At 50.0% G+C, this 14,550-nt stretch overlaps 1 protein-coding gene across 1 annotated transcript in view; it reads left to right on the top strand.

Annotated features, from left to right (window-relative positions):
* The window catches only part of WDR62 (WD repeat domain 62), a 48,919-nt gene that overhangs the window by 30,890 nt on the left and 3,479 nt on the right, over nucleotides 1–14,550 (top strand). The window contains exons 13-24 of the mRNA XM_036274619.1: nucleotides 626–751; nucleotides 2,139–2,206; nucleotides 2,289–2,410; nucleotides 3,277–3,352; nucleotides 4,434–4,545; nucleotides 4,638–4,701; nucleotides 5,380–5,505; nucleotides 6,735–6,868; nucleotides 9,054–9,106; nucleotides 10,627–10,844; nucleotides 13,698–13,802; nucleotides 14,117–14,220. Of these exons, the coding sequence (XP_036130512.1) occupies nucleotides 626–751; nucleotides 2,139–2,206; nucleotides 2,289–2,410; nucleotides 3,277–3,352; nucleotides 4,434–4,545; nucleotides 4,638–4,701; nucleotides 5,380–5,505; nucleotides 6,735–6,868; nucleotides 9,054–9,106; nucleotides 10,627–10,844; nucleotides 13,698–13,802; nucleotides 14,117–14,220 (1,308 nt within the window). The remainder of the gene's footprint in view (nucleotides 1–625; nucleotides 752–2,138; nucleotides 2,207–2,288; nucleotides 2,411–3,276; nucleotides 3,353–4,433; nucleotides 4,546–4,637; nucleotides 4,702–5,379; nucleotides 5,506–6,734; nucleotides 6,869–9,053; nucleotides 9,107–10,626; nucleotides 10,845–13,697; nucleotides 13,803–14,116; nucleotides 14,221–14,550) is intronic.

Below are 14,550 nucleotides of genomic sequence, written 5' to 3'. Positions count from 1 at the left end.
TTTCCTTCCTTCTTCCTTCCCCTTTACCCTCTGTCCCACTAAACTTATTTAAATATCTCTTAATTCGGTATACCTTTCCTGAAGTCCCACCTCAGGTTGTATGTTAGGCCTCAGACATACCAGGTGACCGGTGTCGGCACTGTGAGGGGCCAGCAGGGAAGGCCTGGTGCTAGACGGAAGTGTGGCAGTGGGTAGGAAGTCAGTAGGGCCTGGACGCGGCCCAGGGAGTCAGAGCTCAGAGTGCTGGGGCAGTGTTTGGGGGAAGCTAAGAAGTTGGTAGGGCTTCACATGGCATGCCAAGGAGCTGGACGTGGGAGGAAGGAGTGCTGGGCTCTACTAGGATGTTTGCTGTGGACACAGGTGAAGGAGTGTCTCTGTGTACATGAAGATTAATCCTCCCTGAACTGGCGTCACGGGATTTGAAATGGCAGGGTATGGGGGCTCTGGAGAAAGACTGCACAGAGCTGAGGGAGTGTTTCCCTTCTGGGTTTGGAGCAAGTTAGCAGCAGTTATGGAACCAAAGACCCCTTCTTTAAGGCCGGGAAAGCTTGGCCATGCTGCTCTCTAGGAAGCCAAGGCATCAGGGAGTCTCCTGGGAACCCAGGGCCACCCTCTGCACTCACAGGGCTGACCTTGCTTGCCTCGGCCAGTCGGGACCGACTGATCCACGTGCTGAATGTGGAGAAGAACTACAACCTGGAGCAGACCCTGGACGACCACTCCTCCTCCATCACGGCCATCAAGTTTGCAGGTGAGCCCCTTCCTTCCTCTTCCAGCACCTCATTAGAGGGGTTCCTTTGGCTGCAGGTAACAACAAAAACTCTTCAGCTTAAACAAAAAAAGGGGGAGAAGCAAGCCCTGGATCCAGGCACAGCTGGATCCAAAGGTTGAATTTTTAAAAATTAAATTATCAGCCCTGGCCGGTTTGGCTCAGCGGTGAGAGTGTTGGCCTGCGAACTGGAGAGTTCCGGGTTCGATTTCCGCTAAGGGCACGTACCACGGTTACAGTTTGTCCCCGGCCCCGGTTGGTGTCGTGTGGGTGGCAGCCACTCGATGTGTCTCTCACATCGATGTTTCTCTCTCTCTCCTCCCCCCTCTCCTCCTGCTCTATCTGAAGATAAATGCAAAAGTGTCCTCAGGTGAGGATTAAAAAAAAAGGTAAAAATTTAATTATCAGGCCTGGTTTGTTTGGCTCAGCAGTTAGAGTATCGGCCCATGGACTGAAGGGTCATGGGTTCAATTCCAGTCAAGAGCACGTACCTGGGTTGCAGGTGTGATCCCTGTCCCAGGTCGGGGCTATGCAGGAGGCAACCGATCTATGTGTGTCTCCCCCCCCCCCCACCTCCTACTCTCCATGTGTATGTCAGTCCTGGGCTTTCTCAAATGTCTTGTCATGAAGGAGCAGCATCTGTTGTATCAAGCCTCTAAGTATTTATTTTGTCTTTTCATTTCACCACAACTCTGTGAGATATTTGTGCTGTCATTCTATAAAGAAAGGAGAATAAAAGTGCTTACCAGGTGGTGGGCACTGTTCCAAGGGTTTCACACAATTTCTTGGGGCAGAACTATTACAGGCCCCTTATACAGATAGAAAGGCTCAGAGAGGAAGTGGGGTTCAGAGCACAGTGTTTAACCAGAGAACGCCTGGTTTCAGTCCTGGCCCTGGCCCACTCTGCACCCTGGGACAAGGACTGTGTGACTCAGCCCCTGGGGCACATTTGTGCAGTGAGTGGCTAGTGAGCCGTCAGGAAGAGGGAAGCACAGGTGGCGTGGGCCTGGCCTGAGGATGTGGGGATGTTCTGATCGTTCTTGGTGGCATAGGCCTCCCAGTGGTCTGCCTCTTAGACATGGTGCCTCTTCTGTGTCCCTGCCTTTGTTTCCCTTTTTGCCCTTGCTCTGCTGAGGCCTCTGTTACAGCTGCTTCTTCTGTACCCCCCCCACACACACACACACACACACGCACACACACAGCTCACATCTCACAGACTCCTGCCTGTAGCCAGCATCCACCTCACTTCTGGGAAGCCCTCCTGACCCCCTCAGAATTCCCTTGAACTGGAGTTGCCTAGCTAGGATCCTGGCTCCAGTCAGGCCCCGTGGGGACCCAGCCCTACCTAATACACTGCCTCCTCTTCCAGGCAGCAGAGACATCCAGATGATCAGCTGTGGGGCGGACAAGAGCATCTACTTTCGCAGTGCCCAGCGGGTAGAGTGAGGTGGCCTGCTTCAGGGCTGGGGTGTGGGAGCTTGTCAGAGTTGTCCTTTCATGGCCCTGCCTGCCCTGCCAGGGCGCAGATGGGCTCCACTTTGTCCGTACCCACCATGTGGCAGAGAAGACCACCTTGTATGACATGGATATTGACATTACCCAGAAGTACGTGGCTGTGGCCTGCCAGGACCGCAATGTGAGGTAAGGAGCTGCCCTGGGCCCTTAGCCTGGCCTGTGCTGCTTTATGAGTGGGGCCTGTGTGGGACCCAGGTGAGTCTTTTCTCATGAGCTCTCTGCTCTCCTTCCCCCTGCTTATCTGGTCCCTGAGAAGCTGAGGGGTGGAGGGACCCAGCAGGTGTTTCTCAGGAGCTGGGTTCACCTGGGCACAGTCTCCACCAGCAGAGGGCTCTTCCTGGCTCTCTCTCCAGAAGCCTATCTGGGCGACTGAGAGGTGCTGATGTGGCTCATAAACTTATTCTTTCACCTACATTCCCTGAGCACTTGTCTGGGATGGGCAGTGTGAGAGGAACAGCGGTAAACAGGGCAGCCCCAGGCCCTGCCGTCACAGAGCTCACAGTCCGTGGAGCAGAGATGGACCCTTCCCCAGACAGTGATAGCATGGAACGGTCAGGGCTGGGATGGGGGAAGCCAAGGGTTGGGAGCCTCAGGGAGATAGCTAACCCCACCTGGGAATCAAGCAGGGCTTGATGGAAGGAATGTCTGAGCTGGGAGTGTTGAAGGACACAGTGGGCTAAGCCAAGGGAGGGGAGAGAGAGTGTGCAGAGGGCACAGCACATGCAAAGCGGTTCTCCGCCTCCTTCATCTGCTCATTCAAACTGGATGCCAGGCACTCAGCTTGCTCTATGGCAGGGGAGACAGACATGAACTCAACAGGCACCCTAATACATGGTTTCCATGACCTCAGCCTGAGATGGTGTCTCATTCTCTGAGGTGGGCTTTTAGTCTAGGCCTCAAATGGGAGATAAGAGGTGGCAGTGGGCTTTCGGAGGGAGAAGGGAGCGAGTGGGCAGGTCCATGTTGGCCATGTTCTGCAACCACCTCCCCAGGGTCTACAATACCACGAATGGAAAGCAGAAGAAATGCTACAAGGGCTCCCAGGGTGATGAAGGATCCCTGCTGAAGGTGAGGAGCCAGGGCCCCAGGTGGGAACTACACACAGACCCCACACACAAAGCTCCCCTTAGTGTCTGCTGTCCTGATGGGCCACCTTAGACCTGCGTCTTCCTTGTCACCTGATCAATGGATCGCATGCTGACCATCCAGTCACTCTGGCCTGGCTGACCAAGGATACTTGATAGCCAGGGGTGGCCCAGACTGCTTCACCTTTATTTACTGAGCCCTTCCCCAAGCAGAGCCATTTTAAGTAGTTTTCTTTTGTTGTTAATCCTCACCAGAGGATATTTTTTCATTGATTTTTAGGTAAAGTGGGTAGAGTGGAAGGGAGGAGATGGGGAGAGAGAGAGAGAGAGAAACATCGATGTGAGAGAGAGACATCATGTTGCCTCCTGAACACGCCCCAATTGGGCCTGCAATTGAACCTGCAACCCAGGTAGATGCCCTTGACTGGGAATCGAACCATCGACCCTGTAGATCACAGACGGACGCTCTGTCCACTGAGCCAAACTGGCCAGCATGTGGTTTCCATTTTGAGTGGCAACAGAGTGGTAGGAGGAATCAGAGAGGCCCGGGCCCCTTTGCCAGGCTTGTCCCCTGCCTGTGTTATCCAGGCCAAGGCAGGGACCTTCTCAGAGCCTCTGGACTAGGTAAGAATTCGGGCTCCAGGGTCAGACATTCCCCTACCCACTGCACAGCTCTGTCACACAGGCTGTTAGTGACCTTGGGCAAGCATGATCTCCATTCTCTCTCCAGTCTGGCTCATCATCTGTAAAATGCAGATACAGAGAGCTTCTGTCATGGGGTCATTCTGTAGAGGAAATAAGTCACACAGGCACAGTGCTTAGCGCAGGCCCTGGCTTTCATCGGTACCAGTGTTGTGGTTATACATTTCTTTGCCTGTGCAATGGGAACAGGAATTCTTATCCTACCAGGGTGTGTGTCGTGAGGGCTATCTGGGACAAGTCCATGTGCCAAGTCCATCACAAGGGCGGTCCTCAGTTAGTGGGGGCTGTGATCTTTGACCTGGGCCTCACGACAGGGAAGAAGCAGACAGCACAAAGCATCACTTGCATCCTCTTCTTGGCAGGTCCACGTGGACCCCTCAGGCACCTTCCTGGCCACAAGCTGCTCTGACAAAAGCATCTCAGTGATTGACTTTTACTCGGGCGAGTGTGTTGCCAAGATGTTTGGCCATTCTGGTGGGTGTGCCTCCCTGCTTGGGACATCTCTCCATTCGCCCCCACCTAGCCTTCTGACTCAAGTCAGTGCAGCTTCTCTGCTCCGCTTCTAGAAATTGTCACCGGCATGAAGTTCACCTATGACTGCCGTCACTTGATCACAGTATCCGGAGACAGGTGGGAAAGGCCTAGAGGCTGCCCCTGACTGGCCTCCCTTTGGGAGTGGGTGGGACCTGCACTGTGGGGAGAGCAGGGACTTAGAGACTGGGAACACCGGCCTCACAACCTGCCTGTGCAGAGCGCTTCCAAGGGCAGCTTTCTCTCTCTTTGGACAGCATGCACCTTGGTGTCACACCCAACCCTGAGTTCAAGTCCCAGACCTGTCACTTACTTATTTGTGACCTCAAGTGGGTCATTTCCCCTCTCTGAGCCTTCATTTGCGCCTTTGTAAGAGAGTTGCTACCATCTACCTTGAAAATTATATGATGAGAATCAAATGAGATGATCATATGTCATTGTGATATATTTCTTTATATAAATTATATAATATAATAAATAAAAATAAATTTCTTAGCACGTAGTTGGTACCCAAGGAATTCCCTTTAGTCACTCCCTTCAACTTACTACAGTCTTCCCTCACATTTCCCTTGAGGACAGGCTCTGGTTTTCTGGGGTGCCCTGGAGCCCACCCCGGGTGTAGACCTGACATGGTCTGGAGCCCCTGCACGAAGCCGATGGCTGTGTTTTCTGGGAGGTGCCAGGAAATGTGGTCTTGGCTGGACTGACCCAAGTGGTTTCAGAGTCAGATGACACCCATGTCACTGTTCTCCTTCCACATCTTTCTGGCCTCTACAGCTGTGTGTTCATCTGGCACCTGGGCCCAGAGATCACCAACTGCATGAAGCAGCACTTGCTGGAAATTGACCATCGGGAGCAGCAGCAGCAGAACACAAAGGATGGGAAGTGGAGCAGCCACCCCAGGTCCTAGCAGCCAGCTGTACACCCCCCCATCTGTCCGTCCCCAGAGGAAGATTATCCTGCCCTAGACCCCAAGATGTGTGATGTGAGGGACAGAGCCGTAGCCAAGACAGCCCTGGGCCCTGCCTTTTGTGCACTCACAGCCTAGGCTGGGAGATGGACTTGGAATACAGAGTTACAATAACACATGAGAAGGGTTTTGGAGAGGAAAAGCAAAATACTTGGAGAGGCTATGAGCACTGGTGTGGGGAGCCCAGGAGGCTCTGGGGGTGGGAGTGGGGGTCAGAGAAGGTTCCGGTGGCATTGAGATGTCTTCTTACTCTTTAAAGTTTTTATGCTGTAAGACCACTTTTATTTGGAGTGAATTCAGGCTCTAGTTTTTTATTTGGGATTTAGGTTTGGAAGTCTCAGTTTTATTGGGAGATTGTGGGATTTTTTCTCTCTCCTGCCCCTGGAGCTGTTCCTGCCTGTCTGTCTTAAAGCTTTATCATTGCCTCCCTGTGGGAACCAGGCCTTGACAGATGATGCCTGTCCTACAGTGGCTCCTGGTTTTGAATCTCACACCCCACCCTGGAGCGGAGCAGCGTCCTGGCTCCAGTGCCCACCTCGCGTCAAGCATGTTTTAGTCTTCTGTACTCCAAAGGAGCTAAAATCCTGTTACCCCACTCCTTTCCAAAACAGAATCCAGCAGCTCAGTACTCAAATCCCACTATCTGCTTTGTTGTTGTTTTTTATCCTCACCCAAGGACATTTTTCCATTTTTTGTTCAGATAGAGTGGGAGGAAGAGAGAGAGAGAGAGAGAAACATTGATGTGAAAGGGACATATCAAGCGGTTGCCACCCGCACGACCCAACCAGGGCCAGGGACAAACTGCAACCGAGGTACGTGCCCTTACCAGGAACTGAACCCGGGTCTCTCTGGACTACAGGCCGACGCTCTAACTGCTGAGCCAAACCTGCCAGGGCTGCTTTGCTTTTCAAAGATCCCATTGTTGTGGCCCTTGGAGAGTTTCTTATTTTTGGAGCCCAGACTTCCTTTTATTTCATTTATTATGTTGATATATTTCTAGCAGAGTGGGTGTGGCAAGTGAGACCTCCCAGCACCATCTTGACCAGAAGTCAGTAATATGTTCATGTGGAACCTACCTAGCCCAGGGCCCTGGCCCTAGGCAGGTCCCTCTAGCACCCCAATTACCTATTTCCCTCCTTGATTTCTTCATTCCTGGCTTCAGGCAGGACACATATGCATCATCGCCCAGCAAGATTTGTTCCCTAAGCCCTGGAGAGCAGACAGAGGATGAGCTGGAGGAAGAGTGTGAACCTGAAGAATTGTTGAAGACACCATCCAAAGAGAGCTTGGATCCAGGTTGGGAAAGGTGCCCACCCAAAGAAGCCCTCTTGACCTCTGTTAGTGTAGGAGCCATTGCTGTTTTCAGCCACTACTTTGTTTGCATGCCTGGCACATATTGATAGCAACCTGGCTGTCATTGCTTCAGCTGGATAGAGAATGTATTGGTTCATGTACTTGAAAATTTGAGAGGATTGGCTTCAGGCTTAGCTGGATACAGGTAGTCAGGTGGTTCAAGGATGTATTTTTCTCTCTCTCTTGGATCTACTTTTCTCCATATTGGCTTTGCCATCAGGCAGACTCTTCCTTTCCTGGGAGAGGGGTAAAAAGAGAATTTTCCAGAAAAAAACAGAGCATGTTAACCAGAAAACAGAACAGATTTGGTAGTTCAGGCAAAAGGGAGAGTAGTAGCGTAATGACTTTATAGAAGACCAGGCTCTCTATAAATTTCTGCCTCTCTGCATATTGCCTTAGCATAGGCCCTCATGGTTGCAAGATGGCTGCTTACTCCCAGGCATCAGAAGCATGGTTAAATAGGACATTTCCTCCTAGAATCCCTTTTAGAAAGGAACCTTTTCCCAGAAGCCCCTGACAGAATCCTCTCAGGTCCTTCTAGCCATGATTGCTCCAGCTTTGAGAGAGGCTGGGAACAGTGATTAGCAGTAGGTGCTTTTAGTGTGGGTGGTGGGCTCCAGCAACAAGGGCCAACAGGCACAGGCCAACTGGATGGCTGATGGGTAGGCAACGGCAGTACAGAAATTCAACCTTAGGGAAATCAGGATAAGTTAATTTTCTTTGTCACCACTGTCACTCCTGATCTGTGTCCTCTCCAGGTGTGAATCCTGAATGGCCTTTTCATGAACATTAATATACATATGTACATATCCATACAAAACATATTTATGTCCATAAGTTGTATTATACTACAGATATCATTCTGTATATTTTTCCTCTCAAAAGTATCTTAATCCACCTGTATGTTGGTGGGTGCAAAGCAGAAGCCTCCCTCTTTTAACCAGTAGTATAGTAAGGTATTTTAAGTAGTTATTCTCTCTGGGTGGGCTTTTAGGCTTTTTCTAACTTTATACTGTTGTAAAGGAGACTGCTGACCGGTCCTAGGCCTCCTCCTTGGGCATGTGTGAGAGATTCTCCAGGACGGAGGCCGAGGGCTGGTACTGCTGGGCCCTAGGGTTAGTACACTTTTTTTTTTTTTAATTAAAAAAAAATATATATATATATATTTTTTTTTATGGATTTTAGAGAAAGAGGAAGTGAGAGGGAGAGAGAGAGAGAAACATTGATGAGAAAGAACATCGATTGGCTGCCTCCTGCATGCCCCTCACTGGGGACTGGGCCCACAACCTGAACATGTGTCCTGACCGGGAATCGAACCAGTGACCTCTTGGTGCATGGGTCGACACTTAACCACTGAGTAACACCAGCCGGACAGTACACTTTTTCTTTTAAAAGAGAACCCCAGCCCTGGCCAGTTTTTCTCAGTGGTTAGAGCGTCGGCCTGCAGTCCAGAGAGACCCGGGTTCAGTTCCCGCTAAGGGCACGTACCTCAGTTGCAGTTTGTCCCTGGCCCTGGTTGGTTGTGCGGTTGGTGGCCTCTCGATGTGTCCCTTTCACATCGATGTTTCTCTCTCTCTCTCTCTCTCTCTCTCTCTCTCTCTCTCTCCCTCTCCCTCTCCCTCTCCCTCTCCCTCTCCCTCTCCCTCCCTCCCACTCTATCTGAACAAAAAATGGAAAAATGTCCTCAGGTGAGGATAAAAAAATAAAAGGGAACCCCTGCTCAGCCGGTGTGGCTCAGTGGTTGAGTATCGACCCATGCACCAAGAAGTCACTGGTTTCATTGTGGGCCTTCCTCTCTCTAAAAATCAGTAAAGAAAAAAATAAAGAGAACCCCAAGAGCCCTCTAAATCCAGTACTGCCTCACCCAGCAGTCAGTATTAAATCCTTCCTTCCCCCATGCTTTTGCCAGCAATTGATTGTATGAAGCATTTTAATTTTGGTCAAATCTTAAGGGTAAAACTATCCCATTGTGTAAAAGTGCGTTTCCCTGAGTTAGTGAGGTTGAGCATCTTTTGACATGTCTGTGGGCTTTATATTATCTGTTTGGAGAATTGCCTGTTTATGTATGCTGCCTATTTGTCTTTTGGGTTGTTTATTCTCTCTTCATGGATTCTATGTGTCTTTTCAGATCCTCAGTGCCTGCTGACCAATGGCAAGCTGCCACTCTGGGCAAAGCGGCTGGTGAGTCAGCTTGGAGACTGATGCCTAAGGGCTGGCAAAGTAGGGGTACCCTCCTCCATGCTCTTGTTTCTTTTAGGAGCCTTTTGACCTCTCCATTTTTCTCTTTTCCCTGGAGAACCCCATCACCCTTCTAGTCTTAGCTTACATAGCCCTTTATGCAACATGTATTTATTAAGCACCTACTGTCTGCTAGGCATTGTTCTGGCCATTAGACACAGCAGTGAACAAGGCAGACAAAATCTCTGCCTTCACAAGCTCATTTTCTTGTGTGGGAGATGGACAACATCCACAGCAAACTATTTTGGGAGCTATGGAGGGAAAAAATTGCGAAGGAAAATAATAGAGTTGAATGAATGATTGTTATCTTGGACTAGGACCTGGTGGGTTAGAAGCTGGTAGCAGAATCTTAAACCCTACATTGGAGGGTTTATTTCAGGAACAACATCAGACCTCAGATCAAAGCATGCAGGGAAACACCCCCTGCCATCCCCTTCTCTGAGCCCAGGTCAGGACATCTGGCCCCCAAGCTTCCCCTTATCAGTGTATATTACAATGGGAATTACATTCAACAAAAAATCACTGTACACTTAACTCTTGCAGGCTTTGTTCTAAGTCTTTTACATGAATTATCTCATTTAATTCTCATTGAGGTAGGGGCTTTCCTTTTCCCCATTTCACAAATAGGGAAAATGAGGCCCAGAGAGTTTAAATAACTTGTTCAGGGTCACACAGCTAGGAATGAAAGGACATGGGATCGACCCTAGGCAGGCTGGCTCCAGACGCTGAGTTCTCAATCATCCACCCTCCACTGTCTCTCGAGCAGTAGTCTTGGTAGTAGGTGGCAGTGGGCTGGACCAGGGTTGGAGGGGAAGTGGCCGTATCTTGGATGTATGGATGGCAAAGCCGACAGATTTTGCTGAAGAAATGCAATGTGGAGTATGAGGGACAGAATAAGAGAGAGGAATGAGCCTGGCCAGTATGGCTCAGTGGCTGAACACCAACCCGTGCACCAAGAGGTCGCCGGTTCGATTCCCGGTCAGGGCACATGCCCAGGTTGTGGGCCAAAATCCCAGTAGGGGGCATGCAGGAGGCGGCCAGTTGATGTTCTGTTTCATCGATGTTTCTGTCTCCCTCTCCTTTCCTCTCTCTCTAAAATCAATAAAGAAAAAAAAAATTTTTTTTAAGAAGAGGAATAAAAGATAACCTTAAGGTTTGGGGCCTGAGCAATTGGAAAGAATAGCTGAGATAGAGAAGGCTTAGGAAAAGCAGGTTTGGGGGAAGATCAGTTTTCAACATGTTCGCTTTGACATACCCACTAAACATCCACGTGGAGCTGTAGAGCAGTTGCACGTACACTTCTAAAGTTTAAGAGCAAGGCTTAGGCTAGAGATCGAAGTGTGGAAGTTATTTCTGAGTAGTGTTTAAAGCCCAGAGACTGGATGAGGTCCATGCAGTGTCCCTGGCCCTTGTTGGAGTTGGTGATCACTTGGCTGGCTGCCTGACCATCTCATCACCCTCAGCTAGGAGATGATGATGTGGTGGATGGCTCAGCCTTCCGCACCAAGCACAGCTACCAGCCACACGGCCGCTGGGCGGAGCGGGCTGACCAGGAGCCCCTCAAGACCATCCTCGATGTCCGTGACCTGGACTGCTACTTTACCCCTTTGAAGTCTGACAGCCTGGAGGACTCTGTTCTGGATACAGTGGAGCCGCAGAGCCTGGCAGGCCTGCTGAATGAGGTAAGGACTTCCTGCCTCAGCACTCTCATTTTGAAAATAGGGTTGACTGTCCCACTCCAGGGATGCGGGAGGATTACCTGAGATGGTAGAGGGCAGGAGGGTGAGCCCCAGGCCTGGTGCACAGTGAGACTTCCTAGGGCAGACCAGGAATCTAGGAAGTGGGTCACTTTGGAGCCCAGCCCTACCTCTTCCCAGCTGTGTGAATTAGAGCAAGGCTTGCCTCTCTGGCCTTCCATCTTTAAAAATATATAGATGTTCTTTTAAAAAGATGACCAAAAAGATCTCTAAAAATGGTTATTTTAAAATAGCCCTCAGGCCCTGTCCAGTTTGGCTCAATGGTTAGAGCGTTGGCCTGCAGATCAATGAGTCCTGGGTTCAGTTTCAGCCAAGCACACGTACCTCTGGGTGTGATTCGTCCCTGGTCCTGGTCGGGGTCGTGTGGGAGGCAACCAGTCAATGTTTCTCTCTCTCACTCTCTCCCTCCCTCCTTCCCACTCTCTCTAAAAATAAATGGGAAAATGTCATTGGTTGAGGATTTTTTAAAAGCCCTCAGAGCCCGGCTGGTGTGGCTCAGTGGATTGAGCGTTGGTCCCTGGACTGAGAGGTCCCGGTTCAATTCCTAGTCAGGGCACATGCCCAGGTTGTGGGCTCGATTCCCAGTAGGGGGTATGCAGTAGGCAGCCAATTGATGCTTCTTTCTCTCTCTTCCTTTTTCTCTAAAAAAAAGTATAAATAAATAAATAGCCCTCAGAGGCCAGGCCAGAGTGGCTCAGTTGATTGAGCGTCATCCTGTGCACAAAAAGTTGCTGGTACAATTCCCGGTCAAGGCACATTCCTGGGTTGTGGGTTTGATTCCCCAGTCGAACATACGGAAGGCAACCGATTGATGTTACTCTCTCACATCGATGTTTCTCTCTCCGTCTCTGTTTCTGTCTCTCTCTCTAAGCATGTCCATGGGTGAATATTAAAGAGAAAAAAAATAGCCCTGGCCGGTTTTGCTCAGTGGTTAGAGCATCGGCCTGCGGTCCAGAGAGACCTGGGTTTAGTTCCCGCTAAGGGCATGTACCTTGGTTACAGTTTGTCCCCGGCCCTGGTTGTCGTGCGGGTGGCAACCACTCGATGTGTCCCTTTCACGTCAATGTTTCTCTCTCTCTCTTCCTCTCTCTCCCTCCCACTCTATCTGAACAAAAGTTTAAAAATGTCCTCGGGTGAGGATAAAAAAAAATAGCTGGCCAGTGTGCCTCTGGTTGAGCATCGACCCATGCACCAAGAGGTCACCAGTTCGATCCCCAGTCAGGGCACATGCACAGGTTTTGGGCCCGATCCCCAGGGGGGGCATGCAGGAGGCAGCCAATTGGTGTTTCTATCTCTGTCTCCCTCTCTCTCTCTCTCTCTAAAATCAATAAAGAAAAAATATATATTTTTAAAAAATCCCTCAGAGGACTTTTACAGGAATCCAGTGCTAAGAATAGGGCCTGGGTTCCCTTAAAGGTGCTGAAGCAATTTTAGCTCTTATTTTCCAAATAAAATTCTTCTTTATCCTATAATAATTTTTTTTTATTGTAGCATAATATACATGCAGTTGTGTGTACAGATGTTAGGTAAATAGCTTGATGAGCCCTGGCCAGTTTGGCTCAGCGGTTAGAGCGTCGGCCTGCGGTCCGGAAAGACCCGGGTTCGGTTCCCGCTAAGGGCACGTACTTCGGTTGCAGTTTGTCCCCAGCCTTGGTTGGTCGTGCTGGTGGCAGCCACTCGATGTGTCCCTTCACGTCGATGTTTCTCTCTCTCTCTCCCTTCCTCTCCCTCCCTCCCACTCTATCTGTACAAAAAAAAAAAAGGAAAAAATGTCCTCGGGTGAGGATTAAAAAAAAGTAAATAGCTTGATGAATTGTTACCTATGAATATATATATGCAAATGCATCACGAAGGTAAAAATATAGAGCATTTTCTACCTCCAGGAAGACCCCTGTGCCCCTCCAGTCTGTACTTCCACCCAAGGTAACCAGCATTCTGACCTCTCGCACCATGGACTGGTTTGCCTGTTTTTGAACTTCACCTGAATAGATGCTTAGAGGGTTGGAGCCATACCTTTTCCTTATTTGTAAAGTGGCTGACGATAATACAGTTGGGCACGGAGTGAGCTCATGGTGAACAGAAGGCTTGGGCCCAGGCCCTGGTGCACAGTGAGCATCCAACAAAGGGGGCTGCCATTATCTCTGACTTTTATTTATTTATTTATTTATTTACTTACGATTTTTATCCTCACCTGATCTCTGACTTCTATTTATTTATTTATTTATTTATTTATTTATGATTTTTATCCTCACCTGAGGACATTTTCTGTTTTTGGTTCAGGTATAGTGGGAGAGAGGTGAGAGGAAGAGAGAGAGAGAAACATCGATGTGAAAGGGACACATCGAGTGGCTGCCACCTGCACGACCAACCAGGGCTGGGGACAAACTGCAACCAAGGTACGCACCCCTAGCGGGAACCAAACCCAGGTCTCTCTGGACCGCAGGCCTACGCTCTAACCTCAGAGCCAAACTGGCCTGGGCTTTATTTTTAATGTATTGATTTTTTTAGAGAGAGAAGAAGAGAGAGATAAAAACATCGATGTGAGAGAAAAACATCAATTGGCCGCCTCCTGCATGGCCCCTACTGGGAATTGAGCCCACAATCTGAGCGTGTGCCCTGACCAGGAATTGAACCAGGACCTCTCAGTCCATGGGACAATGCTTAATCCACTGAGTGCACACTGGCCAGGCCCCGACTTCTTTACTGTAACACTTAGAAGCTTGCAAGGGTCCTGGTTGCCACAGCTGCCTCAGATGGCTGTGCCTCTTCAGCCCACTGTCAGAAAGTCCCCAGGAAGATAGCTATAGGAATCCCTCCTTCCTGTCCCTTCAGGAGTCCTCTGAAGCCAGAGAGGCGGAGTTAACAGTCCTAGGGACAGACAGGTGAGTGTCCTTTGCACCAAGGGGAGCCTTAGTTGGAGAGAAGAAGCCTCAGCTGATAGGCACACTCTGGAAGAACTCTCCCAGTGGGCCTGTGGGAGTGGGGAGAAAGGGGTATGGCCCAGATGGAGCAGGAGCCCAGCTCTATAGCCTGTTTCCACTGTTCCAGGTGGAAATGCAGGGGACTCCTGGGGGAAGGGAGTTCTTGGAGGGGGTAGGGGAGGCGGGGGCAGATGCCTCAGGGTTCTGGGTAGGGACCACTTGTTTACTAACTAGTATGTTCTGGTTCCCTTGCCCCGCCCCTGTGGGCACTGCAGCAAGTATGGCTCAGAAGAGGTGGAGGTGGAGTCTGGAGACCAGCAAAGTGACTGCTATCTCAGAGTCTCCTCCATGGACTTGAAGGATCAGAGCAAACTTGAGGGTGAGTGATGGCCAGACAAGGACCCTGCTGTAGTCTGTTTGTCCTGCTAAGCCTCTTTCTGGGCACTGATGATGACCTTGACCCAGTCTTCCTGAAACTCAAGAGTCTGTCACAAAAGACAGACATGGTCCTTGATGTTACCAGAGGATTCTGGAGCCCAGCTGCCCACTGATAGTGGCCCAGCTCTGGCACTTCCTCCATGTGTAACCTTGTTGGTCCATAAAAATAGGGAGTGGGTATTATCATCCCCATTCTCCAGATGAGGAAACTGGAGCCCAGAGAAACTGAGCCACTTACCTGACCCACTCAAAAAGGGCCTGGCTGTGGGCT

This window comes from Molossus molossus, unplaced genomic scaffold (assembly GCF_014108415.1).
Source record: "Molossus molossus isolate mMolMol1 unplaced genomic scaffold, mMolMol1.p scaffold_m16_p_21, whole genome shotgun sequence".
NCBI lineage: Eukaryota > Metazoa > Chordata > Mammalia > Chiroptera > Molossidae > Molossus > Molossus molossus.
The sequence above is the reverse complement of the archived record's forward strand: the minus strand, read 5'-3'. Positions and strand labels throughout refer to the sequence as shown.